The sequence below is a fragment of the Nothoprocta perdicaria genome, unplaced genomic scaffold, assembly GCF_003342845.1.
Source record: "Nothoprocta perdicaria isolate Ctin4 unplaced genomic scaffold, notPer1 scaffold_193, whole genome shotgun sequence".
In the NCBI taxonomy this organism is placed as follows: Eukaryota; Metazoa; Chordata; class Aves; order Tinamiformes; family Tinamidae; genus Nothoprocta; species Nothoprocta perdicaria.
In genome coordinates, this window is record NW_020455127.1 from 1,035,973 (window position 1) to 1,060,065 (window position 24,093).

A 24,093-nucleotide genomic window follows, 5' to 3' on the forward strand; every position below is an offset into this window, starting at 1 on the left:
CTAATCTCTTCCCAGCCAAAATTTGACTGCGGCAATGTGGAGCACTGGATCAAGGTGATGTAGTTTTCACAGTAATTCACCCCAAAGTAAGACAGCCTGCATGTAACTCGTGGTTAAGAGGTAAAGCTTGCTKGTGAGCAGTGCTGCAGGTCGCCTGCCACGTGAGACACTTCCCCCAAAGCACCTTCTCCCRGATCTGTAATCACCTAAAATCAAGGATAAAGAATTTGGTGGTGAACTTCCCTGTGTCCTAGGGTAGGAGTGTGCCTGCCTCCACACCCAGCCTCCTAGCTCCCCCTCTCACCAAGGGGAGTTCTGCTTAAGTATGGCAGCTCTAATTTGGTACTATTTGCCAAATGGATGCTTATTGCATAMACATTTCTAAGTCAAATTTCACTCAACAGCATCTAGTTAAAAAGAGCAATAGCTAAAATGTATTTCCAAAGAATGATACGCTTTTAGGTTAAGTTCTCTCTGATGTTTGGTTTCTCTTGAGGAGGAACATGAATATAGGAGGTTGGAAGATAAATATATATCACCCCTTAAAAATATTTTCCTTTCTTTAAAGAGAGTGGAGCGGGCTTCTGAATATGCAGCCTCTGAAGCTTTTTCCATTCAAAACCCAAGTTACCTACAAAGGCTTTGTGGTCCGGTGATAAAGCTGGAACGTGTGGAGCAGCTGCAAGATCATGAGGAGGCCTGTGAGGAAGGTGAGCATAAAAACTGCCACAAGGAGCTTGAAGGAACCCTTCTTGATCCATCTTTATGGTTCTGGTCTGATCAGACTATTACAAAGCTTCCCACTAAAAGAAACTGTTTTTAGTAAGATAGACGGAACCTTCCCCTAAAACAGAATAGAAACAGGCATAAGAAGAATCAATTGCTGGAGTTCAAGGTTGACTTTAATTAGGTTACTAAAGAGAAGGATGAACTCTGTCTCCTGGAGATTTCAACTCAAGAGAAGGATAAAAACTGAGGATAAGTTTAAGGTCAAATACAAGTTACTAGGCTACAGTAACCTGGATGAAATAGTGTGATATAGTTTTGACAGAAGGTCAGAGATAGGACCTTCTGCAGAGATAAAACTAAAACTGCAGAGATAGGACCTCCCATGAATGCATATCTAGTGCAAAAAAAAAAAGTGAAAAAGTAGGATTTTCAAAAATATATATTTTTAATACTGAAAAGTGATTCTTACAGAAGAGATGATGTCACCTAAGAATATCCATCCAAATACATGTGTCAGCTTTTCTGCCTACACTCGTTACCTGCTTGCCCTGTGCTGTCTGAATGCATTACACGTTGTGTAATGCAAGCAGTTAGCTCTCTGTCACTGGCAGAAGTTCCCTGCTTTCCTCTTGTGTTTCTTTATTATTTCTTCTGCCCTTCAGTGCTAGCATTTCTCTTTTAGAGTGTCAGTCCCTCAGCATTGTTTTGGCAGTGTTTTTGGCAAAGAATTTATACCCAGCTTGTTTGTCAGGCATTTGAGAATAGCAAATGTACCATAGGTGCAGTCCTGTACTTACACCCCTAATTTTGTCACTACATAAGCTTGCAACTTGACTAACTTTGCTTTAGACTTGTTGGTCTCCACTGAAGCGGTTGTATTGCAAACATTGAACCGTGATGTGCAGCAACCATTTGTCCAAATAGTGATTCTTGTTATATTTAACATATGGCAAACTTGGCCGTACATGTGGAAAACATCTAAGGGTCTGTGAGTACAGAGGGCAAACATTTGGAAGGTATCTGAGTTACGGATTACCTCATGTGTATTCCATCTCCTTGATAAATGTTGTTAGTCACACCAGTGCTCTTAATGTCTAGAGAATGTCATAGGAAAGTTGTGTGAAGCAGACTTCATTTTTCCTATGCAACATGGAAGAAGTTTGCCATTTTCTCTTCCTGTTGTTATTTCCCATTGTTATTTTAATAGATCGAGAAGATGAAAACAGAATTGTTAGTCCTATTCAGTTTTCTGCTGCAGATCATGCTTCCATCATTTTAGACAGTCTTCTCAGTACGTTGCCTCGCTGTCCTAGAGATGAAGTCTTGCTAGTTTAAACTTACCCATATATTTTTAAAGCAAAATCATCACTCTTTTTCTTCATGGTAGCTCGAGAGCTGCTGAGTAACTGGATAAAATCCAAACTGCAAGGGGAGCTGAGCGATGAAGAGGAAGTTGGATCTGTCCTCCCAGAGGCGCCTTCCGTGGCCCTTCTCAAGTACCAGCAATTTGATGGTGAGAGCACAGCCAGGCRCCTCGCGGCTCATGCTGGGGGAGGGAGCCTGGCTCATGACTGAGGTATGAGCTGCTCGGTACCCAGGGCAGTGCACTCAAGGTTAGAGATGAAGATTTCTTTTCTTCCCAGCTTTTTTCTTTCATCAGTTTGCTGTAGGGCTGCATGAACATACCTCATAAACGTTTGATGTCTCTCAGTGTATAAGAGATTTTGTTTCCTTTGCTCTTGAGGATTTGTGAAGCCTGTCAAATTTATGCAGCAGTTTGAGATGCTCAGAAGCAAAGTGATGGAAATGGGCAAAACATTGTTACTGCTCCAGCGTGTTCAATGGGAGCCTGATTAAGAGTCTTTTGAGAGTAAATGGAATGCAGTCAATATGTCCACTTTCATCAGAAGCACATTCACAGTCTTGAAAAGTGATCCCTCTAATCATGTTAGGCTTTGTGATCTGCAGGAGAGGGCTCTATTCATTTCAGACTAGCTTGAGGAGATCTGCATTCCTCATTTCAGACTTGTGCAGCTATCTGGAACAGCAACTGGAAAGTTCCTCTGTCCAAGAGTACCTGCAGCAACTTATGCAGAGTAAAGTGGTAGACTGTGGGATAGTGGAAGACCTGAGAATTGAAGACATCAAGGAAAAACATAAACCAGCAGATCCACGACTAACCATGGAGCTCCGACACCAGCAGGTGTGTAGACAAGCGAGCACAATGAAAAGGAATAAAATGGTGAATTACAGGATTAGAGGCTGTACTCAGTGATAGGTCCCTCAGCGTTCTTGGCCAGCCTACAGTGATCCCTGACTCAGAGGCTAATAAGCAAGGATACTCCTTGGAGATTTAGCAGAAATGTGCCTTGTTTCCACACATGTGTAAGCCATTCGCAACAGCTTGTGCTGTCAACTTTCATCACATCTATTCACATTTCCCTCCTTTCTGGAGACAGACAGGAAAAGCCACTGCAGCCCTCRCTTCTGAGAGGTAGGTTCAGCTCAGGTAATGCTGGGTTAATCCAACTCTGTTGGAGTTTTCTGCTAGTCTGAGAGCAGAATCAGTCCAGTCAGTGCTACCTAGATAGAGTTGCCTTCCGCATGGGAAAGGTGGATTGTTACCCACCCTGATAGCTTAAAATGAACCTCAAATACTTCCRCCTTTGGAGGCTGCGTTAACTGTTGCTGATTTCTTGCTTCTCAGGTGAAAGAAAATCGACTGAAGTATCAGAGGGCGTTAGAGCTTCAGAGACAAGAACAGGCCCTTAAAAAATCTGTCCTGTTTGAGGCCAAGAAGCGAGCACAGGAGGAAGACAGGAGGAAGGCCCTAAGGGCTAAGAAGGAAGAGGCTGCCATCCAGAGGGAGATGGTGAAGCTGCGGAAGGAAATGGCTGAGAAGAGGCACACCATGGCAGAAGCACGGCGAATGTAAGAGGGAGAGGGCAGCATGGAATTGCACATGGGAAAAACTTCTCTTACCAGTTTCTCTGGCTAAATGCAAGAACAGGGCGGGTCACAAAGGAAATCTGTTCCTGTGTCACCAAATCTTCCATGTCACTACCAAAATCTTCCATTCCTTTGTTACTAACTTTAATGGCAGAATTCATGATTAGTAGGAGTTGGGTTATTGCTGTTAGGTTCCACAGCCATGACCAGTATGCAAACTGATTTACAAAGCAGTGTCTACCCTGCTGCACACTCGGTTCCTCAACTCTTACCAGTTTCTAAAGCGTCTCAGTAAGTAAATAAATGAAATGCTAGCTCATATGTGGTGGAAGTCTAGCATTTAAAACAGGCTTTTACTCTTAAGAGAGAAAAAAAAAAAGAATCCTTGGCTGAGAATTCTGCAGAGACAGGACCTATGCTGCTGCTGAGCTTCAATTGCTGCAGAGATGTGACCTGTAGGGATGCTATATAGCTATGGGGGAAGCCCAGGGAACTTAAATCCTCTTGTACAAGAGCTTTTCTGAAATCTTATTATTTACCTCCTGCTGCTACATTTTGGAAATGCCAACACAGAATGGCCGAAACCTCAAATCATGATGGGTCTTTTCTCTGAGTGATTTAAATAATTAGTGTCTTTCTAATTCATTCTCTTAAGATTGGCCAAAAAGGGGGTGAGATCTGTACTATGGCATTTTCCTCATTGTATGTGTTAGATCTGGATGTTGTCCACCTTCTAGGGAAGGGAAAAGACAAGAGAAGAGTCAGAAGCTGTCAGTGCAGGAGGTGTCCATTACAATGTCACTGCCCCTGGACCTAAAGAAAGAAGAACAAGAAGAGGAAAAACAGAGGAGGAGTCAGGAGCTGCTGAGCAGGATTCACACCGATAATCGGAAAGTGAGCACTGTTCTCTCTTACCTGAGGTTTTGAGCTACCTCTCTCAGCTATTGATTGCAAAATTGATTTTTTTTTTTTTTTTAATCTTGGTCATTGGGATTTTTCACTTCTTTCACACTCTTCTCCTTATATCAGTAATGGAGCAGGGAAAAAGTATGTCATGAAACTGGGAGCAAGGAGTCCTGAGCCTCCATCTCCAGGGTGTCTGTGCCTCAGTGTCCCCACGGGGAGGTTGGAACTATTTAATTTCCCTTGAGGACAGAATTAAATAGGTGAAATAACACGAGAGGGCCTACAAAACTGCTAGTCTGTGTATGGGAAGATCTTCTTCCTTATGAAAGACAGGCCCTGCCTTGCATTGCCTTGCAGGCCCTGGCACAGGAACAGGGAGAGAAATGGCAATGGTGAGGTCTGAGCTGAGTTTTGGGCTGGCTCTCCAGGACCTCCTATCTCATCCATAGAAATCAGTTCCCAAAAGATCCTCTCCCACAGGGTGCAGGGGAGGCAGTGCTTTTGCAACAGCTTTTCTGAGGCAAGCATACAAATTTTAATAGTTCCTAATTAAAGTTAGGAACTTTTGCCCTGGTTATTGACCCAAAGCTGTCATTTTGCTCTAGCTGAGTTCTGAAAGAATAGCACAGAAAGGGTGCTTTGGGTGGACATAAAAACACAAGGTCTCCTGGCATCCTGAACCTACCCACACAGTTATTATTGGGAGATTACATTTGGAGGAATTGGTTTGGTGAAAAAAAATCTACAGCAAGAGGTTGGTTGACCAACCAACCAATCTACAGCTGGTTGTAGATTGGTTGATAAGTTAAAAAGGGGCAGGTTTAGAACAGAGGCTTCCTGTCTGAAATCAGCTACACTTTCTCTTTTACCAAAATAGATAGCTAAATGTAGGGATTTTCCATTTTTTACTTTTTTTTTTCTCGATGTCATCCTCATGAGAGTTTACAAAAGGAAGAGAGACAATCCTGCTCTCTTCCTGATGGCAGGACCAACTCTGGGTTAAGTATCTAGTTGTATCAAATACCTTCAATTAAAGAGAGATCTCTTTGTTCTGAATAATCTTATGCGAGCAGGCTCAGCACAGGGAATAAATTTCCCATTGTGCAGATATGAATGCCATTACATAGTGTTTTTAATTAATAGAGCAGTTACCATTATTAATGTCTACTTATCTACATCTAGAATATCTTATGCATAAGAATCCCATAGCTTTTATGCTGGTTTCTCCCCAGGGCTCAATTCATCTACCTGTGTACTGGGTGAGCTGGCTCCTGTTTAGCAGAACAGTCTCTCTCGCCAGCACAATCTAGGCTAAGGAGATAAGCCTAAATGAAACCACACAGCAATTTATGGCTGGCATAATGTGAGAAAGAGCAGCTTAGCTGAGCTAAGCAATAACAACACTTGGATTATTTTCTTTAAAGCAGAAAGAAGTAAGCTAATACACTGACATTTTGTCCTTTTCATAAGTCTCCATTTGGGCATTTCCGTGACCGCGAGATATGCAATTAATACAAGGCATTATGACAAAGGGGGACAGCTGAGTCCTGTGAGCTGACCCACTTGGAGGATCAAAACGAGCGCTGTCTGCACTGACAGGGCTAGAATTACAGGGAAGATTAGATAGCAAATTGCTGTTCTGTACAATATAAATCACTCTCAGAGGCAGTGGGTCTAATTACATGATGGGAGAATGCTTTGGCTTCTTGCTGAAACAAGGGTGAGCCTAGGTCCTGTCATAAATTAGGGCTAAGCAGTGTCTTTATTTTTGTCTAAGTTGAAAAAAATAAAAACCAAAAAAACCCACAAACAGCGAGTGTCCGTGGAAATGTTTGAAAGGTATTCTCTACAGAAGCATCCGTACCTGTAGAATTTTAGACATTTTCTGGATTTTGAGACATTTCCCATGTTTCTGGAAATGCTGTTCCCATATCCCTCGCCCATTTTATTCCCTTGGACTTGGTGCATTTAATTCAGAGTCACATTATTGTCTTTCTGCTCTTTTTACCTCTTTCTGCTTTTCATACAAGTCCTACACCAGCTTCATTATTTCTTTACTCCCAAAGGCACATACGGAAAGGATGAATGCTAAAAAGAATCTCATAAAGGAAAGCCAGATAAGGGCAAGAGTGAAGTATCAGCATTTATGTGATGGATTATAATTTGCTCATTTGTTTTATCAAACTCTCCCTTGCAGTGCCTCCAACGACATTTCTCTGCTTGGTTCAAACACATTCTGGAACAGAGGATTAAAACAGGAAAAGCCAGAGCCTTTGCTGACTGGAAATGCCAGCTGAAGGCCATGCGAGCCTGGAGGAACTATAACTGGGCCCAGAAAGTGGAGCGGGAGACGCAGCAATTAGAAGTTCATCTCCAAGATCAAAACAGGCAGGTTGACCCTATGCTCTGGCATTCTCCAGACAGTGCAGTCCTCGGAGGCATGTGAAAGGGCCTTGCGAGCTACTCAGCATGAGGAAAACTGTAGCTTTTTGAGCAAATTGCTATGTTGCCTGCAGTCTCACAGAGACAGCTTAAACAGGAGTTTGAGTACCTTCCAACAAAGCTGCATCGCTCTCTCTAGGTATCTTTCCTAGAACATCTTMTGGTGGCTTGCTCTGGACCCCAGGGAATATAAGGATCCCTACTTATTCTTAAGGAGTAGCATTATAGCCTATTTCAGCAGTGTTATAATGGAGACTGTTTTGACCAGARATTTTCATCAGAGTCTGCTGGCTGAATTCCCCAACAACAGGAGAAAATTTTGGTTTGCAGGTGTGTGGGAGGCTGTGTGGGGAAGCACCAGCCCTTCCCCTCACGCAGCTGGCAAGGGAACAGAATACCCCTTTSACACCTGCCCCGTAGCCAAGGATGACACAGGAAAATACAAGATGTGAAGTGGGAAAACTTACTTCAAAGTAATGGGTGCCTCTCTGCCCTCCCACTCCTTTATGCACAAAAACTCTACAGCTTTGGAGGGCCTCTGCWGTCAGACAACACAAAGATTCAGGAAATTATGGGGCCTCGTGGCATGGCGCGGACTGCTGTACCCTGGTCATTTCAGGCAGGCCTRGGCAAGTATCTTGCTCCTACAGTAACACAAGTGCTTTCCTTTTCAGGAAAAGTCAACTGTCGGTGGCGCATAACCAGCGGCGGCTTTTGCACTGCTGCTTCCTGGCATGGCAACGCTGGAGCCAGGGAGAGGCAGAAAAACGAGAGCTGCAGATCAGGAGAGGGGAGACAAAGAGAAAGATGGAGCAGCTGCTGGAAGCACTGTCATTGGGAAAGGGCGGCCAGGACAGGCCACCAGAGGTTAACAAGGCTGGGACAGCAAAAATGTGTCAGAATCAACCTTTGCAGCATGATAAGGTAAATCTTTTCCCTGGAGTTTTCCCTAGTGGCATCTCCCTTCTCATTGGCTAGGTCAGCACCCTCTGAATTAAGTGCTTGGCACACCCAGACAAAGAGAGCACCGCCCAGAGAAAGTCCTGCCTGGGGGAGCCACAGACACCCACCTGCAGCTGTTCAGGAGGGAAGTCTTTAAAGACTGGAGGTGGACAGGAAGGATGGTAGTTCTAAAATAAAGTGTTCTTCTGCTGCCAAAGAAAAGCCTTTGCGTATTGTGAGCCACAATGAAGTTCCCACCTTCAGATCACTTTTCCTAAGATTACAGTTAGATTGTTGATACCTGCCTAGTCTGAAAAAGAGTAGCACTTGCCTGCATGACAAGAAGTTCTGTCRTGCCAGTGCAGCACTCTGGCTTTTAAGTGCAGGGGTGAAAAAAAACCTCTCCCTGGTTGTTTCACAGTAATGCACATCACAAAAAACAGGAGAATCAGAGGTTGTTTCCTTAAATTGGCATTTTTCATTTTTAGCAACTTTAGCAATTTTTCTCCTTTATTTTTAGCCCAAGTGCTTACCAGGGACAACCTGGTCCAAAATAGTGTGTGCTAACCCTTGGGAGATGAGCTAACCCCTGTGAAATAAGTTGTCTTGAGCTGCTCTCCCTAACAAAAGAGACAGGACATATTCCTGCCAAAGCTCGCACCTGATCGGGATTTTCTCGATTTCTGAGGGGGACCTGATCAGTGTCTATAAATACCTCAAGGGAGGCAGTGAGGAGGAGGAGGCCGGCCTCTTTTCAGTGACGGCCAGCGATAGGACTGGAGGAAACGGCCACAAGCTGAAGCAGCAAAAGTTCCACAGGAACTTAAGGAAACATTTCCTGACGGGGCGGGGGTGACAGAGCCCTGGCACAGGCTGCCCAGAGAGGTTGTGGAGTCTCCTTCTCTGGAGATCTTCCAAACCTGCTTGGACGCAGCCCTGTGCCACATGCTCTGGGTGACCCTGTGTGTGCAGGAGGGTTGGATTAGATGACTTCTGAGCTCCCATCCAACCTTAAGCATTCTATGATTCCATGATTCTCCTCCCAAAGAAATCTTGATGGCACCCATCCACATGTCTCTCTCTCCTTTATTTTTTCCCAGGCAACTGAAACCTGCCTCACAGAGGAAGAGTCTGACCATGCTAGAGAGCGCTCTGGTTGGGATGCTGCTCACGCACCAAATCCTCGTGCCTACAGAAAGCCCAGGTTTGCCTGGCAGATCACCCCAAAACACGTAACCCTGAGTGCCCAGGACGTGGCTGTGAGCAGAAATACCATAGCTGCTGCCCCGCAGCAGTTTCGGGCACCCAGCCCCAAAACAGCCCCTGCTTATGGTGGTTGCTTTGAGCACCGTCATGCCTTCCAGCAACAGCTGATCGAGAAGCAGAGGCGGCAGCTTCAGGAACAGCAAGAGCTGATCCTTGAACTGCAGGAAAATCAGAGACTAAACAGAGCTAAAGAGGAGGCAGCGCAAGCCACAGCTGTCACCCTAGCACTTAACAACCCTGTCTCACAGCCTAAAGAGGAAAACCTGAAGAAGAAAAAACAGTCTAACTGCGAGAATACAACCCCTTCAAGGTACAAGTCCTTTGTAAAGCAAACTCAGTTAGTCATAATGTCTTATTCCTATTCAAGTTGAGCCAGAATTTGCTTGGGTTCTAGTGTCAAGATTGGTATTGGAACAGCCTGGCCACTGTTCTCCATCCTTCTCTCTCTCTTTTTTTTTTTTTTTTTTTTAAATGGCTTGATACTATGTGAAGCATAAAAATTGCAACACTGGAGTGTTACACAAAGGAGCAACAGAGATTTATATATTTAGGGAAAAAAGAGAGATCGCACCATCCTCATTACATCAGAAAATACAAAAGACCTAGGTCCTGCCTCTAAAGGGTGCATTGTCAACCCCATTTCAGACCGAACAAAGGTGTATCAGGACCCGATAATGAAACTGCAGCACAGTGAAGAACAGCAACCACAAACCTTTTTTTTTTAATCATAGGCAGTAGGTGTGAGACATCATTGACTGCATTCACTGAGGAGTTTCTTTACTCTTTTCTTTCACAGCCTGTCTGTTTCTCATGGGGCAGAAAACACAGGGACAGGGACCCAAAAGAGAAGGCCCCCCAGCCAGCTGACCTCAGCGCATCCCATAGTGAAAGGTATCATTCCGAGTAGCAAAGACCATTCTCTCGACAGCTTGTCTGAAAACTTTCTCAGCCTCAGCCTTCTGGGTTGATAACAGTATGCAAGTAAGACTCCTGACTCCCCACTCTGCACAGCCTGGAATGTGATCGTGGTCATATTTTCACAGCCTTGGATTCACCAAAGCTTTTTGGCCATGATTGCTGGACACTAACAACTGCCTTTCATTAACTGGAAGTGTTCAGCTCCCACACAGCCTAATCTGAGCCATCCATCACTTTGACTTGTCTGGACTCAATTTAGCTTTGGGGACAGTAAGCAGGTTTTCAGAGCTCTGGAGTGCCTATATATATATTTATATATTTATGTATATATATCCATCCCAGTGAATAAACTGTCACAGGATGACTTTCCCTTGGCAAAGGATTCTGGGAGAGATGAGAAAAGAACCTGAAGAAACCAAGTGTGCTCGAAAGACTGAAATGTTCTCTGATCATCTGTTGCTGCAGCCTGTGCCTCATGTGGAGCTTAGGACAAGTGAGGACGGGTTCTCAGCGCCGCTGCATGGTCTGGGAGGTCATGTCAGCACCGTAGCACCCTTGCTGGCAGCCAGCAAGATTGCTGCATTGCAGCTTTCTCCCCAGAGAAGCAGTAGCTGCTCACTAGAGAGGCCAAGCACTCGCGTGTCACTGCGGCAGGGGCATTTTGTACCAGGACGTTCCTCTGTAAATTAGCAATGGCGCTTGCTCACGGTCTTGGGGAGCTCACTGCAGCTRCTGCTAAATCAGAGGCTGTGAGCCTCAGCGTGCAGAAAGGGAAGGCAGGATACAGAGCTCTGGAAACAGCTTCTTCATAGACCAGCCCCATGGCTGTGACTGTCAGCAAGGGAGGGGAGAGTAAATCCAAGTAGAGCAACCCTTGGTCTTTATGAATTTTTTTCTTGTGGCACTGCCAGCATAAGAGCTGACTGAAACAGAGTGCTTGAGCAGTAGCCTCTACACGCCAACAGGGGACATGGCAGGCAAGAAGAGATGTCATCCTTCCTGTCCATCTGACTTCTGCCATTGTGCTATAGCATGTTTCCGCTGAGCCTAAGCTTCTTGTTTCTGTTTATGTAGCTATGGAGGAGAGAGCAATTCAGCGRGCAGAATGCAGGAGGAAGCTGGAAGAGGCCAAACAGCAGAGAGAGGAGGAAAAACTGGTAAGAAAAGGAAGGGAAGAAAATGATGCACTCTCTTTCCCATCATTCCACTTGGAAGAAATGCTGTTTAAACCCTATAGAGTCAAGATTTGGAAAGAGTATCTTTATAAAAAAAAGTACTATTTTTACGGCTTGTGAGAAAGCAGACATTTAAACAAGAACACATTTAAATAAGCCCTGAAGTTATCCCTGCATTTGCCTACAGTGACCCCAGTAGCRTTACCATGCCACAGGCAGATACTTGCTGTTCTTCCCTTCCCATTGCAACTCTGCAAGTAGCCTCACTTACCATCCACCATCTCCACTGTCTCCTTTGCACCTACCTTATAGCCATGACTGTCTTTGCCAAGGATGGGAAGAGTGAAAGAGCAGGTGGAAAGATCCACTTGATTGAACTTGGCAGATGGTGGGTTTTCCCATCCACTGTCTTTCCTGCTCAGTCACATCAGGATGTGCAGCTTGAGGACCTGGTATCTGGCATGGTAGAAAATCCCACATTTTAGGTTATAGCAAAGCTCTGCCAACTCTGAAAGATACTAACAATATTTACATAGTTAATATGCTTTATTCTGTGATATATATCCAACAGAGGAGCCTTCAAGGCTTCAGTGTATTAATCTATCACTGACATATTGATAAGAGTTACAGTAAGATTAGAAAACTCAAAACTGAGATCCTAAAACAACCAATATTCTGTCTTTCTGTAAGTAAGAGGGATGCCTATATCTATGTTGAAGGCCAAAACGAGCTTTAGAGAACATCTTAATCACAGGGTGGGCATGCAAGCAGGAAGCTGAGTTTCTTCAGCTGTTGCTAAACTCTTGCTTAGACAGTTGCCACAGTCTGAGAGGTTAGAAAACATAGTTATAGAAATCATGAATTGTGTGTTTTTTCAGGCCTCTAATGCATGCAATAAGAGCTGGAGCTTTGCAAAATGAAAGTAGGAGTAGGTAGGTGAACATTCAGGAAAGATACTGTGCCAAGTATGAGCTTTGGTAAAGTAAAACAACAACTGTGATCTTCAGTGTTTGRGGAAAAATACTATGTTTGAGCACCTGTAATACGGCTTTCCTTGTAGCAGTAAAACTTCACATTCCACAGACATATTCCAGGGGTTCAGTACAGGCTTCAGCAATTAAATTATCAGTAACTAACTTAGAGCACCATTTACATTTTCAGGAGAAAAGTGGGCAAACATTATAACTTGGGGCAAGGAAAGATAGCCATGTGTAGAAGGTAGAAGGCGCAGCCCTTCCTCTCCCTTCCATAGTTCATTGTCCAACACAGATCGTACCTGGTGTTCAACAATGTCTGCTTCCTTCTGAAGTTCCTAGGCCACGGTCAGTCTGAGAGGAATATCACTGGTCTGGGATAGCTTAAGAAGCCTGTGTTCCTCAGAAGGCTACACTGCATCCCATTCAACTTCAATTTTCTTCTTGAAGGCCCAGCTGAAGGCTAAAGAGGAAACACGCCAGAGGAAGGAGGCTGAGGAAAAGGCAGCGCAGCAGGAGAGGAGACGAGAGGAGAGGCGGCAGAAGAAGCTGGTGACCAAACACTGCCCATCTGTGTCGCATTAGTGGGAATAGGGAGGAGCCACTGCCCACCCACGCTCTGGCAGCAGCTGGCGTGATGGAAGCTGAGGGTTTCAGCGTTCCATACCACGGCTGCATGGGAAGGCACAGTTATGGGAACCTACCACCTTGCTTGTTTTTGGCCATCTTAATAGAAAGGCTGTGAGCTGCACGGGCCGTGAGGCGTGTGCTATCTCTGCCTCATCAGCAGGAGCCAGCTGCTGGGAATGCACTGCTGAGGGGCGGGTATCGTAAGCCCCCACAGTGGCAGCATGGCTGGCCTGCCTCTTTTGGGTTATTCCTACATATATAGCCCTATGGTCACAAACACCGTCAGGTTTTTGTCAGGTTTAACCAAGCCTGACAAAGATCTATCAAAAGGCAACTTTCCATGTGAAAAATACGGGTAACCTTTCCATGCTGGGTAACTAGCAGTACCCAGCAGCCTAGGAAGAGCCCCACTTCATTCTTCTTACTTGGAAATGAGCTGTCCTGATAACACAAATAGCATTCACTTCAAATTCTACAGGGATTTCACCTACAACTGCTGCTCTACTTAAAGGGAGAATTCTAGGACTTTGGACCTTCATTGCTGAGGCGCAGTCAAAAGTAATATCATACAGTTATATAGCACACCCCTCCTTACTGCTTAGGCTGGAGTAAGTGGCCATGCTTAAACTGTGGTGTTTTCTTGGTGCAGATTTTTAATTCAGTGGAAAACAAACRCAGAAGTCTGCCTGTCAGGTCAGGACCACCATCTCCACTATGACAACCTACCTGCGGTCAACACTGACTAACATTACTTTATCCAGCATGAATTAAAACTACTGCTCATTGTATTATAGAGAGAAGCGGAGAAGCAGAGAAGGCTGGAGAAGGAGCAGCAGCTCCAAGCAAAGGCAAGAGAACACTATGAGAAGGTGCTGCTGAGAAAGTGGGGATTGTTGCCATGGAAGAAGCTCAGGGAGGAAGCCAAGGAAAACCTGGTGGTAAGTGATGAGGACAAAGGAGAGGACTGGTGCCACAGGAAGAAAGAAAAGAGAATGGATGCGGCTGTTAGAAAGAAAGTTAGTAGGCTCTAAAGCCAGGGAGGGATGGAAAAAGCAAAAGTCYGCCCTGCACATCCTGTCCCATGTTAGTTTTTCCAATTAGTCCATATGATGGTAATCATGGAAGGTCAAAAACATAACAGTGTCATCCCCATTTATAGCAGCTTAAAGATAAAACAAAGGAGAGATAAGGAAATGGATTTCAAGCTATAGAGAAGAAATTGTCATTTGTTAGCCTCCATTTGTTCACAGAACCAATTGCCTTGCTGCTGGTAAAACCCTGGGATTTGRTTTAGTCTTTTTTTTTTTTTTTTTAAATCAAGAAAAAGATGTGTTTGAGGTTAAATGATGCGAGGGGTCTCTTGCACTACAACAAAAGTAGTCAGTAGGATACTGCAAAGCCACACAGTTACAGCACAGTAAGTCAGCTCTGGTCCATCCCAAGAGCTTTTCTCTCCCTGGTGTCTGTACTGGAGCAGCGTTGGCACTGCCAGGAGCAGGATCCCAAAGGCAGTAATCCCGGGTCGCTCCAGTGTGGTCGTGCCTTCAATGCAGAAGAGCAGGCAGCAGCTTCGGAGAACACAAAGGATAAATACAGCTAACAAAATATTTCCCTACATGACTGCGTTGGCAGTCTTATTTACTAGGGGTGGAATCGTAACACTCAGCTGTGTCCTGGAGATTCAGCCAAAGCCCAGAGCTGAGCTGGCAAGCTCCCATTTCAGTCAGTAGGGCTGGAGCTACCTGAAGTGTTCAACCACAGGCACGGTGCCTCGGGCTGGAAGACATGGAGGGATGCCAGCTGCTCTGTCGGACCGTCYTGCTGATCAACACTGGGGACAAGGCTGGGCTGGAAGCTGCTCTTAGGAGCTGCTGCTCCTTTCACAACAGGTTGAGCTATTTCRAGTGGATACTATCTAGCAGTGACCAGTGTTGCTGTGGGGGATATGCACGGGCATGATAGGGATGTAAGTCTTGTTCTATGTGCTGTGCTCCCTTTGTGGAAACCACCCAGAAGTCACTCCAAGTAGATGCCTGCATTTTAGGGCCCCCAAAACAAATAATTTTCCAATGCGTTGACTTTTCTGTAACTGGGGCTGTGTGTCACAAATGCAGCTGCYTTACCCGCCCGCTTTGCCCAGGTTGCGCAGAGGCACCACGGCTTGGGCCTGCAGCGGAGGTGCCTGATGGCTTGGCTCCACGACACCCGTGAGGGCCTCATGGAGAAGGTGTGCCGGGCTGAGGACTTCTGTTCCCTCTCCTTGCTCAGGATGGGCTTCAGGAACTGGCTCAAGGTTTGCCTGCACCATATGGTGGAAATGCTACAAATCCCACCAGCTGCAGTCACACTGCACCCTCCTCACAGCCACACGTGACAACCTGCCCTACATCTATCCCCTTCATCCCCTTCCTCAGAGACCTCCCTTCACCTCCTCATTATTCCCTTCCACTSAGGGCCACCGCCACCTTTCCTCACTGCCCCCTGCTGATTTTCTTCCACCCTTGTCCCATGACCCTTCACTGCCATTTTCTCAACACTGTGCTGTTGAGCTGGTGCCTGGGATAAGGAAGCTGTTCTCACTGTGTCCTCTGTCCTTATTCCCTAGTACAAGGATTCTCTTTCTGTGCTGGAGGAGAGAGCAAGCACCTTYCATGCAGCCTTCCTCAAGAAGCAACACTTCTGGGCATGGTTTGATCTGATCGTGGAGGAAAAAAGTGCATTATGGGAGAAGCTGGAGACTGCCACTGAACACAGTAACAAGTAAGAACCTTCCCTTGCCAGTGATTCTTTGTACCTGGGTTTTATAGACCCTATAAAATATCTCAGAGATTGTGCTTTTCACAGAGCAGCGATCTGCTCCCAACAACATGTGAATCCCTGTCCCCTACTATTCGTAATTTGCTTCCGAGACATGCACRGAAAACACCAGCAGTTGTTTATGGTGAGAATTTTCATGTAGTCTGGAAAAGAACGCTTAGGCCTTACCCTTCACAAGACTTCTACATCTGATGAAAGAAAATACAGTGAAAGGAAATAAGAGGCGTTTTAAAACATTCTAAGCTGATTAGCAGATTTGGGCATGTAGCTTCTGCTAAGAGCTGCTTTAGAAAAAGCTTTAAGTGTAATTACAACAAGCCAAATAACTCTGCAGAAATTACCCTGCACTGTTTTGCCCACAGTGGATGATTCAGTGTGCAAATCTAAAGCTGACCAACTAGAAACTCCACTTAGGGAAACTTCCTGTTTCTGTCATCACCAGCCTGATGTGCACCGAGCAGTACAGCGCATAATTCTGTGGGTCATGACTGGAGTTGAACACACCCAGTTCACTCTTTGTCACACAGCATTTAGCAGTGCATTTTAACAGCAGGAAAACCAATTATCAAAAGTTCAGCAGGAAACAGAATCCCGTCCACCTACCAGACCCAACGAAGGCTCCTGCAGTCACGGGGARGCTGTCTGGGTGGCAAGCCCTGGCAGGATCACCTTGGAGGGGGATCTCAAATTCTTCTCTAACACCATATAGTGAAGCTGCTCTAGCTGGCTGAATCAGTAAGATCGAACCAGTACACGATTTAGCCCAACATACCAGCAGCAAACTGGAGGAGTCGAGGAAAATTCAGAGGAGGAGGAGATTGGATTCATTCTGCATGGGACTCCACAGTAGGAGCGTAATCACTCAGTGCTCCTCCACTGACAGGTGCTACTGGGAGGCAGTTCAGACCTCAGTGTGAAAACTGCTCATTTGAAGGGGCTGTTCCCCCCATTTAGGGAGCCAGGGCAAGGCGTCTCTGGTGGGTGCCTAAAATCAGGTAAGAAGCAGAACACAGCCGTCAGTGATTGGTCTGGACCAGAGAGCAATAGAAAAAGGCAAGGTGTTATTTTTCCCTAAGATGATTGATGTATTAATGAAATAGTCTGCACTCAGAGGGGTAACATGTCGCAGCTCTGATTAGCAGAGAAAGGACAAATCCCACAAGCATTTTAGGAGGCCACCCTCCTCACCCCCCAAATGGAAGAACTCTTTGAATTACCTGGCCTGCTGAGCACTTCATCTCACCACTTCGTTCTTTGTATCCCCTGTTTCTCTAAGGAGGCTCCTGCTGAGCACGTTCAAGGCTTGGAGGCAGTACCCCTTACTGATGAAAAAGGAAAGAGAGAGAGAGGAGAGGAAGAACCAGCTAAGGAGGAGAGTAGCCGAAATTCTCCCAGACTTCCAAACATGACAGAAGATGGTGAGCACTGGGAAAGGAGACAAAAAGGATGAACTGTTCAGTGCTACCTTCCTGCTGACTGAAACAAATCCCAGGAGAAGGCCTGCCTGATGCAAAGGGTAGCCTTACATCTAAGGGAAGCTCCCTGCAGCCAACTGTAGTTAGCAAAGTTGGGCAGACTAAACTGAAAATCATATTTGCTAATGGTGCAGGTCACAGCATCCATGCATGGTTGGTTTGAAACCTGGATGCTGGGTTGGAGGAGAGAGCTTGCAGTGCTGGCCAGCTCACAAGCACCATGCTTCCCTGCTTTTGGGCAAAAGTGTAGTTCCAAATGTCAGATCCTTCTCCTCTTGTCTATCACTTAAAGTTTTCCCAGATACCCWGCCTATAGGATTTAAGAACATATTAAGTCAGCTTGGTCTTTTTGCTTGATCTAACACTCCAAAAATACACACACACAAAAAAAAAGAAAAAAAAAAACGGCAAGGAAAGACAGATTGCATTTTTATGCAAGTTAAAGCTGGCATGATTAAAAGGAGGGCCTCTCATTGCTGTTTAACCTTAACTTGCAGCGTGGCACAGGTACTGTAGTGCAGCTAAGGCACAGTATGTTGTCTCAGTAGCTTAAGGAAGGAATCTGGCATKACTTCCCCATCCCAAGAAGAGGGGCAAAGCTCTCTCCAGAAGCACTTGCTGCATGCCGAGTAACCCGAGGATGAAGACAGTTTGCCATTAGCCAGGGCACTGCGTGTGCGTTGAAAGTTCCCCATGAACTGCAGCCCGAAAGGAGCAGAGCCGAGTGGTGAGGGCGCGCGAGAAGCCGGCTGAAGGGCGCAAGGCCGGGCCCTTGGCTGCCCCCAAGCTCTGCTAGCRACGTGGCTCAGAGCAGGCCCGATGCTGCGGCCCAGCAGCAGCCCGCAGAGCTTTGGCATCACGGGCTGGCCCTGCAGAGAGTTCCCGGCAGTCTGGTCCGAGCGCTTCCCTCCCGCACGCGCTGAGCTGTCGAGCGGCCTCCTTATGCCGAGACCGTCACTTGCAGGCGGCCTCCCCCAGCCTCCCTCCCATTCACTGTCCCTCACAGGCTGGTTGCAGAGCTGGCCACCAGCAAGCGCCTCCTGCCAGCACGGGAGCTGCGGGTGCCCGTGCGCAGCGGAGGCAGCTCCAGAGGGAGGTCATCTGGCCGCAGGGGAGGCGGATGGTGAGAGGCRGCCCGGTGAGAGGCAGCCCAGTCATTCGGCTTGCAGGGGAGATTGGGCACTGCAGMAGGGCCGTATCTTCCAGAGACTGGAGGCGGAGAGGCAGAAAGGAACGGAGCTGGGCTTTAATTCCCCAGTGCAGTTTGCAGACGTGCTCGGTGCTACCAGCAGCAAGGCCGGAGCAGCAGCACAGCAGGAGCCATCACCTTAGCATGTTTTCTCCGCTAGGAAATCCCTCCTGCGTTCCTGGGGTTCAGGAGGCACCACACCTCCGCTCCAGCCCTTCACTCTCCAGTTACGGATAGCCTTTACGTTGAAAGGCTCCCACCTTCCTCTTTACCCTACTGCATTCATTGCCAAACCCCTGCCAGAGCACCCAGCCCCAAATGTGGATTCAGGGCACAAGTAAAAGATGGGGACAGAGAGGACAAGCGGTAGGGCTCCATGGGTTCCCCCAGCCAGGCAGGGGGCAGCACGGACCGGACACGCGGCAGCTCTGAGGGCAGCGTGCAGAGCAGCAGGCACCAGCCCACATGTGGCCTCATCTCAACTCCTGCACAAGGCTGGAGTGCCCCAGCCACTCTCCATCTGCCTCTCCCAACTGCTAAGAGTGCCCCAAGCCACTCTCTGTTCAGGGGAGCATCCACATTACTAAACCGCACCCTCCTTACACAGCAAAAATAAAAAGAAGCTCCACAATGACACATTTTTTCCTCTAGGCTCAGACCTTCTGCTAACTCCAATAACCACTCATCACGGATGAAAATAATGCCCCACATGAAACAACTCCCTATCCCAAACATGAATAAAAGCCAACGTTTGCTTTTGAAAACTGGCCTTTCAGCAAATAAGACTGGAGACGGTGGCACCCACCGCTGGACCCTGCGTACCTGTGTGTTAATGGGAGGCGAATCAGAACTCTGGCCCGTTCTGCGCACAGCACTCGCCCAGCTGCAGGTCTCGCTCACTGCTCGCAGGAGATCCTTCTTGTCAGCAAGTGCAGACAAAGATCTTCAAAGTGAAGTAGCGGAGCAGATGACAGAAGTGCCACCCAAGTGATTCAAAGCAGACTTCTGGAAATAGAGGTACCTGCAACCCGCCTCATTAAAAGTCATCTTGCCTTTCAACAGATGTCTGAATACCATCAAAGGATACATCTCTTCCCACTATCTGCATGGAAATTATCTGTGTCATAGCCAAGCATGACTTAAAATAGAGTTTAAAGAGGGGAGAGAGGTTGCTCCTTTTGGGGGTTCTGGATGCACTGTGTGGGCAGCTGCATGATGGAGATGAGGACACAACAGAGGCCAAAGCCTGGTCAGACATGGCCATGCAAAATGTGATMGCAGCAAGCAGATCTGCTCCCTCGTGGGCCCAAGACCCAGGGCAGGGCTCTACTAGCAGGGAACAGCCCCACTTCYTAGAGCAGTGAGAGCTGTTAACAGGTCTCAGTTTCATCCCAGCACAAACCCAAGTGTCAACCTTGCCAAACCATGAGGGTTGTTTTCTATCTCCCTCCTGGTCTGTTGCTCCCTTATACTCAAGTACACTCCACAGCTGACTGAGCAAGGCCATTCGACCTGGCTGGAGTAATCAACAACTGGAGCAAATCAACAGGCCACTCCACAGAGCTTTTCTAATAATTTATTTTAGTAACGCCATCTGTGAAACACTGGATATGATGCAAAATGGACACACACACACGCTAGTCCTTTTAATATCGCTCACAAACATATTTCATACTGATTTTCTTCCTGAAGCTTCGCGTGGGACACTTCCCCTAAACTCCCCTCCAAAAAACAAAAAAACACCCAGCTCCCCATACCCGTCCAAGGTATCGGTTCTTCTTCCAGAGTTTGTCAATTTGTCATTTTTATCATTAAAAATGATTTTCATAAAGATGCAATCTTGAGAGGCTAGATTCCCACATTTCAGAAAKAAGCTCATTGCCTCCAGGCAAGATTTTCGCTGTACAGACATCCTGGTAAGCAGAAGAAAGTTTGGGAAAACTTCACCGAAAGGAGTTCTTCCCCAAAAGCAACGTAGGGAAACACATCCACGCTCATACACGCTCCTTGGCTTGACGAGGCGGTGCACATTCACACGGGAGTCAGTCATGAAGTACGTGGGTAAGACACTAGGCAGTACCAATTCTTAGTCTCTAGAAGTTGTTTTACAGCACATGGTTTAGGACACTTGAAAGCAACCTACTTCGAAGAAAAGCACCATCATCGCGTGAAGGCTGCGATGTGATTAGGAGTAAGCACCAACTCGGACTCACCAGTGACTTCTGTTACTTGAGCACAAGCGGAGCAAGCTTACACGAGGACGGCGACTTGCCTACAGAAACGCAAGACTTCGGACGACAGAGCTAAGCGAGCGCCAAGCTGCTCTTCACAGGTGGGGCACAGTCCCTAGCACTGCCACGGAACAAGAGGAGGCTGCCACCTGCACGCATTGCTGGCAAGACCATGAGAAGAGCAACATCAGAACTGCACTCCGTTAGGAGCTGCCTTGCTCTACAAAAAGCCCATCCTATGGGTAGTAAGCAGCAAATCCCTTTTTAAAAGGTCACAGGTAAAGCAGGATGAAGTAATTTCCAACTCTGTGTGAAGGAACACCAAGGCCGGCTAGTACTGAAGTCCTCCCTTGCTTCTGCCTTGCTCTAGGTCCTCTTTTTTGGTACAGGGAGAACTTTCAAAGGGCCAGAATTAGACTAGTTTCTTTTACTTGCCATATACACACGTGGTGGTTTGCAGGTAAGACTAGTCCTTGCCTCGAGGCCACACACACCTCATCTGTAGGTCACCTGCTCCAGCCTGACAAGCAGCCGAGGTCCAGGAGCTACTACAGCAGGCGCAGGGATCTGGGAGCTCCTACGGCAGCACTACAGGGGAAAAGGCTCAAGAACCAACTCCAGCCCAGCTGTGCTGCACTGGGGGGTTTAGCATTTTTCTACCCATGTGGCCAATATCCAGACCAATGTGAAAAAAAAATGTGAAAATATACAGGGGAAAAAAAATGCCCTTTGAAGGACAAGAAATCACAAGAACAGCCCACCTTCAATATAAATTAAAAAAAAGAAGTGCTACCCTTCAGAGGTGCTGAAGGGCTAATTCTCAGGGCTATTAAAAGGAGAGATCTGAAGTGCAACTCCATAACTCTGAAGCTTGGAGACAGTAACATACCCCATTAGATTGGGCTTTCCATCTCCCAAGGCATTCACAAAGGAAATCCTCTCAGGAAGAAGCCGGAGGGTAAACAAGAATAACAGGAGTAGTGGCCTGAGAAAGAATCAACACTGCTCTACAAGTTATGGGCACGTGAGCTCCCCATTTAGCGTGGGATCAGCACTGGATTCTCCTCCTAGAAAAAAATAAAATAAAAAAGCCTTGCAACCACTCAACCATCATTTTCATGGCCTGGGAGGCTCCAGTTCTCCCAGAGAGAGTAAAAAGATGAGACTTCAGCACTTCACTCCTGCAGAGTGAAGTGCTCTTACAGAGAGCTTGACCAGGGCACGGCAAGGTTGGACTAACCCCAGGCCCTTGGTTCCCAGTGTGCGCTCGGGGCCCGTGCTGCCGCTGAGGACCACTCGTGCTGCCGCTGCGAGGGCCTTGCAGTGAGAATCTCGGATGAAGGCTCCCCTGCCAGGCACACGGGAAGGGACAAGGCTATAGTGACAGACAGGTCTCTCGGGCATCTCCAACAAGTGAGACACCTCCAGGGCTCGCKCCGCTCACAGGCCCATGGCTAACGCCAGCACGCGTTAACTCGGGCATAGAGAGGTTGGCTCCTGCCTCCGCGGGGGCTGGTTTAGCCCCCAAGGTCACTCTCCTCACATTCCCAATGCCAGCAGGACAGAGGCATGGGAAGACCACAAACTTGCAACCTCACAGCATCCCTGCCCCAGGGCTGCCAAGCTCTCAGCTCATCTCAGCAGGCACCACAAGCACTTATGTGCGATGGGCATCTTGGCAGAACATGCACATGGTGCTGGGGTCTTGGAGTCAAGTTACTCTCCCAGGGCCAGGCTCTGGCTCCAAACAGTCACCAAGTCACGCTTTGCTGCAAGAGYAATGGTTGGCACAGGCCAAATGAGCACCTTTTACCTCTCACCAGGGCCAGGGAAGCAGCCCAAAGCCTCTTGATTGTGTTTGGCCAGAGAGAAGCAGTGAAAGAGCTGCCCCCTTTGCCTCTCGTGCAGGGCTGCTCCCCAGGCAGAAGGAAGGGAGAAGGAAGGGGCACTGAATGACTCGGTGGCTGTTCCTGCATAGCTGTGTTCCCTGTGCAACTGCTCCTCAGTTATGGGTTAAAGAAGGTGCAGGTGCCACTTGAGAAAATGCATCACTGCAGGGGGRAAAAAAGGTTTTTGCCTTCAATTGGAACATGTAGAAAGGAGCATATGCACAAGCTGCACAGATGTGGAGGAATCTCAGGGGACAGCCCCAGTTCTGYGATTTTGTGGCACCGTGCACCGTCCATCCATTCCTCAGGGATAACACGCAGCAGCCCACGTAGGGACAGCTACCAGCTGTAGTGCACAGCTCTGCAGGGCAACATTTAATAGGTTCAGTCACCCCTCTTAAAGCAACCAGCTCTGCAACTCCTCTCCATCTCCCTATTGCAGAGGGCTGTTTCTGCATTTCCCAGCTTGAGAAATATAACCTGCTACAGAAGATCAAAGCACAGTGACCGTGTGAGAGGAAACCGGACCACTGCATTATAGGAACCCAGACGGTCAAGGTGCCACCTACCAAAAACGCCTTTAGCAGAAGGTGGGTCCCACAGACTCCCTCTTCCTCAAGGGCTGGTTTCTGTAAGGCAGCAGTCATGTCAGACAGAMGCCCATTTTCCTCTATGAGCCATTGATCCATTTTACTTTGACTGACTTATTTTCACTTGGCATATTTACCGTACACCTCCTGTCACAATCCATTACCAGAGCAGAAAYGTTTTGAGTGCAGACTCACCTTGCAGAAAAGCGAGACAAGATGAAAGAGGGCAGCATTTCCCACCCGCTCAGAGACAGGGAAGGAGCAGCTTCAGGGGGCAGGAARGGCAAGAGGATCTTGCAAAGCCCTACAGAAGCGTTGCTCACAAAGGCACTTAACACGAGCACTAGCATGTGAACAGCTGCATGGAACAGATAAGAACAGAGAAATGCACCAGAGCAGAGCGCTGCCGCCTGGCTGCGGGACAGTGTCTTCCAGCCAAAAAGCCTGGCTTCCACTAGAGTTTATCTGTCATCTCTGTGGGAGTTCGTGACATCCTCCTGAGATCCCTGCAATATTGCACATAGTACGAGCCAGAGGCTCCGGAACACGCAGAACCCCGTGGATGCTCTGAATCCAGCAGCAGGTTCCTCTTGATGCTGGAGTTCATACATAACAAGGGCAGAGTTCCCAAGGCCCTGTGCCCTTCCGCACGCTGCCGAGCCGTGTCACAGCTCCCCGTGCCGGGGGCAGGCGGGGGGCTCCCCGTGCCCATGGCCGTGCCCGGGGCTTATACTGCTGCTGATGGGGCGCTCGCGGAGAGCCCCTCTGCCCAGCAGGGCTTCCACGTGGCCACGGAGGAGGGAAGGAGCGAGTTCTGGTGGAAAGAGCCACTCCCCTGCTAAAGAAAATTTCCAGAAGGAAAAAAAAAAAGGAAAAAAAAAGGAGAAAAAAAGGAGAAAAGGAGAAAAAAAGGAGAAAAGGAGAAAAAAAGGAGAAAAGGAGAAAAAAAGGAGAAAAGGAGAAAAAAGGAG

General features: G+C 47.3%; 1 protein-coding gene across 1 annotated transcript in view; it reads left to right on the top strand.

Annotated features, from left to right (window-relative positions):
* CCDC191 (coiled-coil domain containing 191) overlaps positions 1 to 17,496 on the top strand; it is a 19,351-nt gene extending 1,855 nt beyond the window's left edge. Inside the window, exons 2-17 of the mRNA XM_026037225.1 lie at positions 16 to 54; positions 569 to 710; positions 2,117 to 2,242; positions 2,754 to 2,932; positions 3,437 to 3,660; positions 4,416 to 4,572; positions 6,782 to 6,972; positions 7,701 to 7,950; positions 9,069 to 9,544; positions 10,031 to 10,125; positions 11,227 to 11,309; positions 12,752 to 12,853; positions 13,726 to 13,869; positions 15,072 to 15,224; positions 15,537 to 15,691; positions 17,025 to 17,496. Coding sequence (XP_025893010.1) covers positions 16 to 54; positions 569 to 710; positions 2,117 to 2,242; positions 2,754 to 2,932; positions 3,437 to 3,660; positions 4,416 to 4,572; positions 6,782 to 6,972; positions 7,701 to 7,950; positions 9,069 to 9,544; positions 10,031 to 10,125; positions 11,227 to 11,309; positions 12,752 to 12,853; positions 13,726 to 13,869; positions 15,072 to 15,224; positions 15,537 to 15,691; positions 17,025 to 17,157 — 2,649 coding nt within the window. The 3' untranslated portion in view covers positions 17,158 to 17,496. The remainder of the gene's footprint in view (positions 1 to 15; positions 55 to 568; positions 711 to 2,116; positions 2,243 to 2,753; positions 2,933 to 3,436; positions 3,661 to 4,415; positions 4,573 to 6,781; positions 6,973 to 7,700; positions 7,951 to 9,068; positions 9,545 to 10,030; positions 10,126 to 11,226; positions 11,310 to 12,751; positions 12,854 to 13,725; positions 13,870 to 15,071; positions 15,225 to 15,536; positions 15,692 to 17,024) is intronic.
* The last annotated feature ends 6,597 nt before the right edge of the window (positions 17,497 to 24,093 follow it).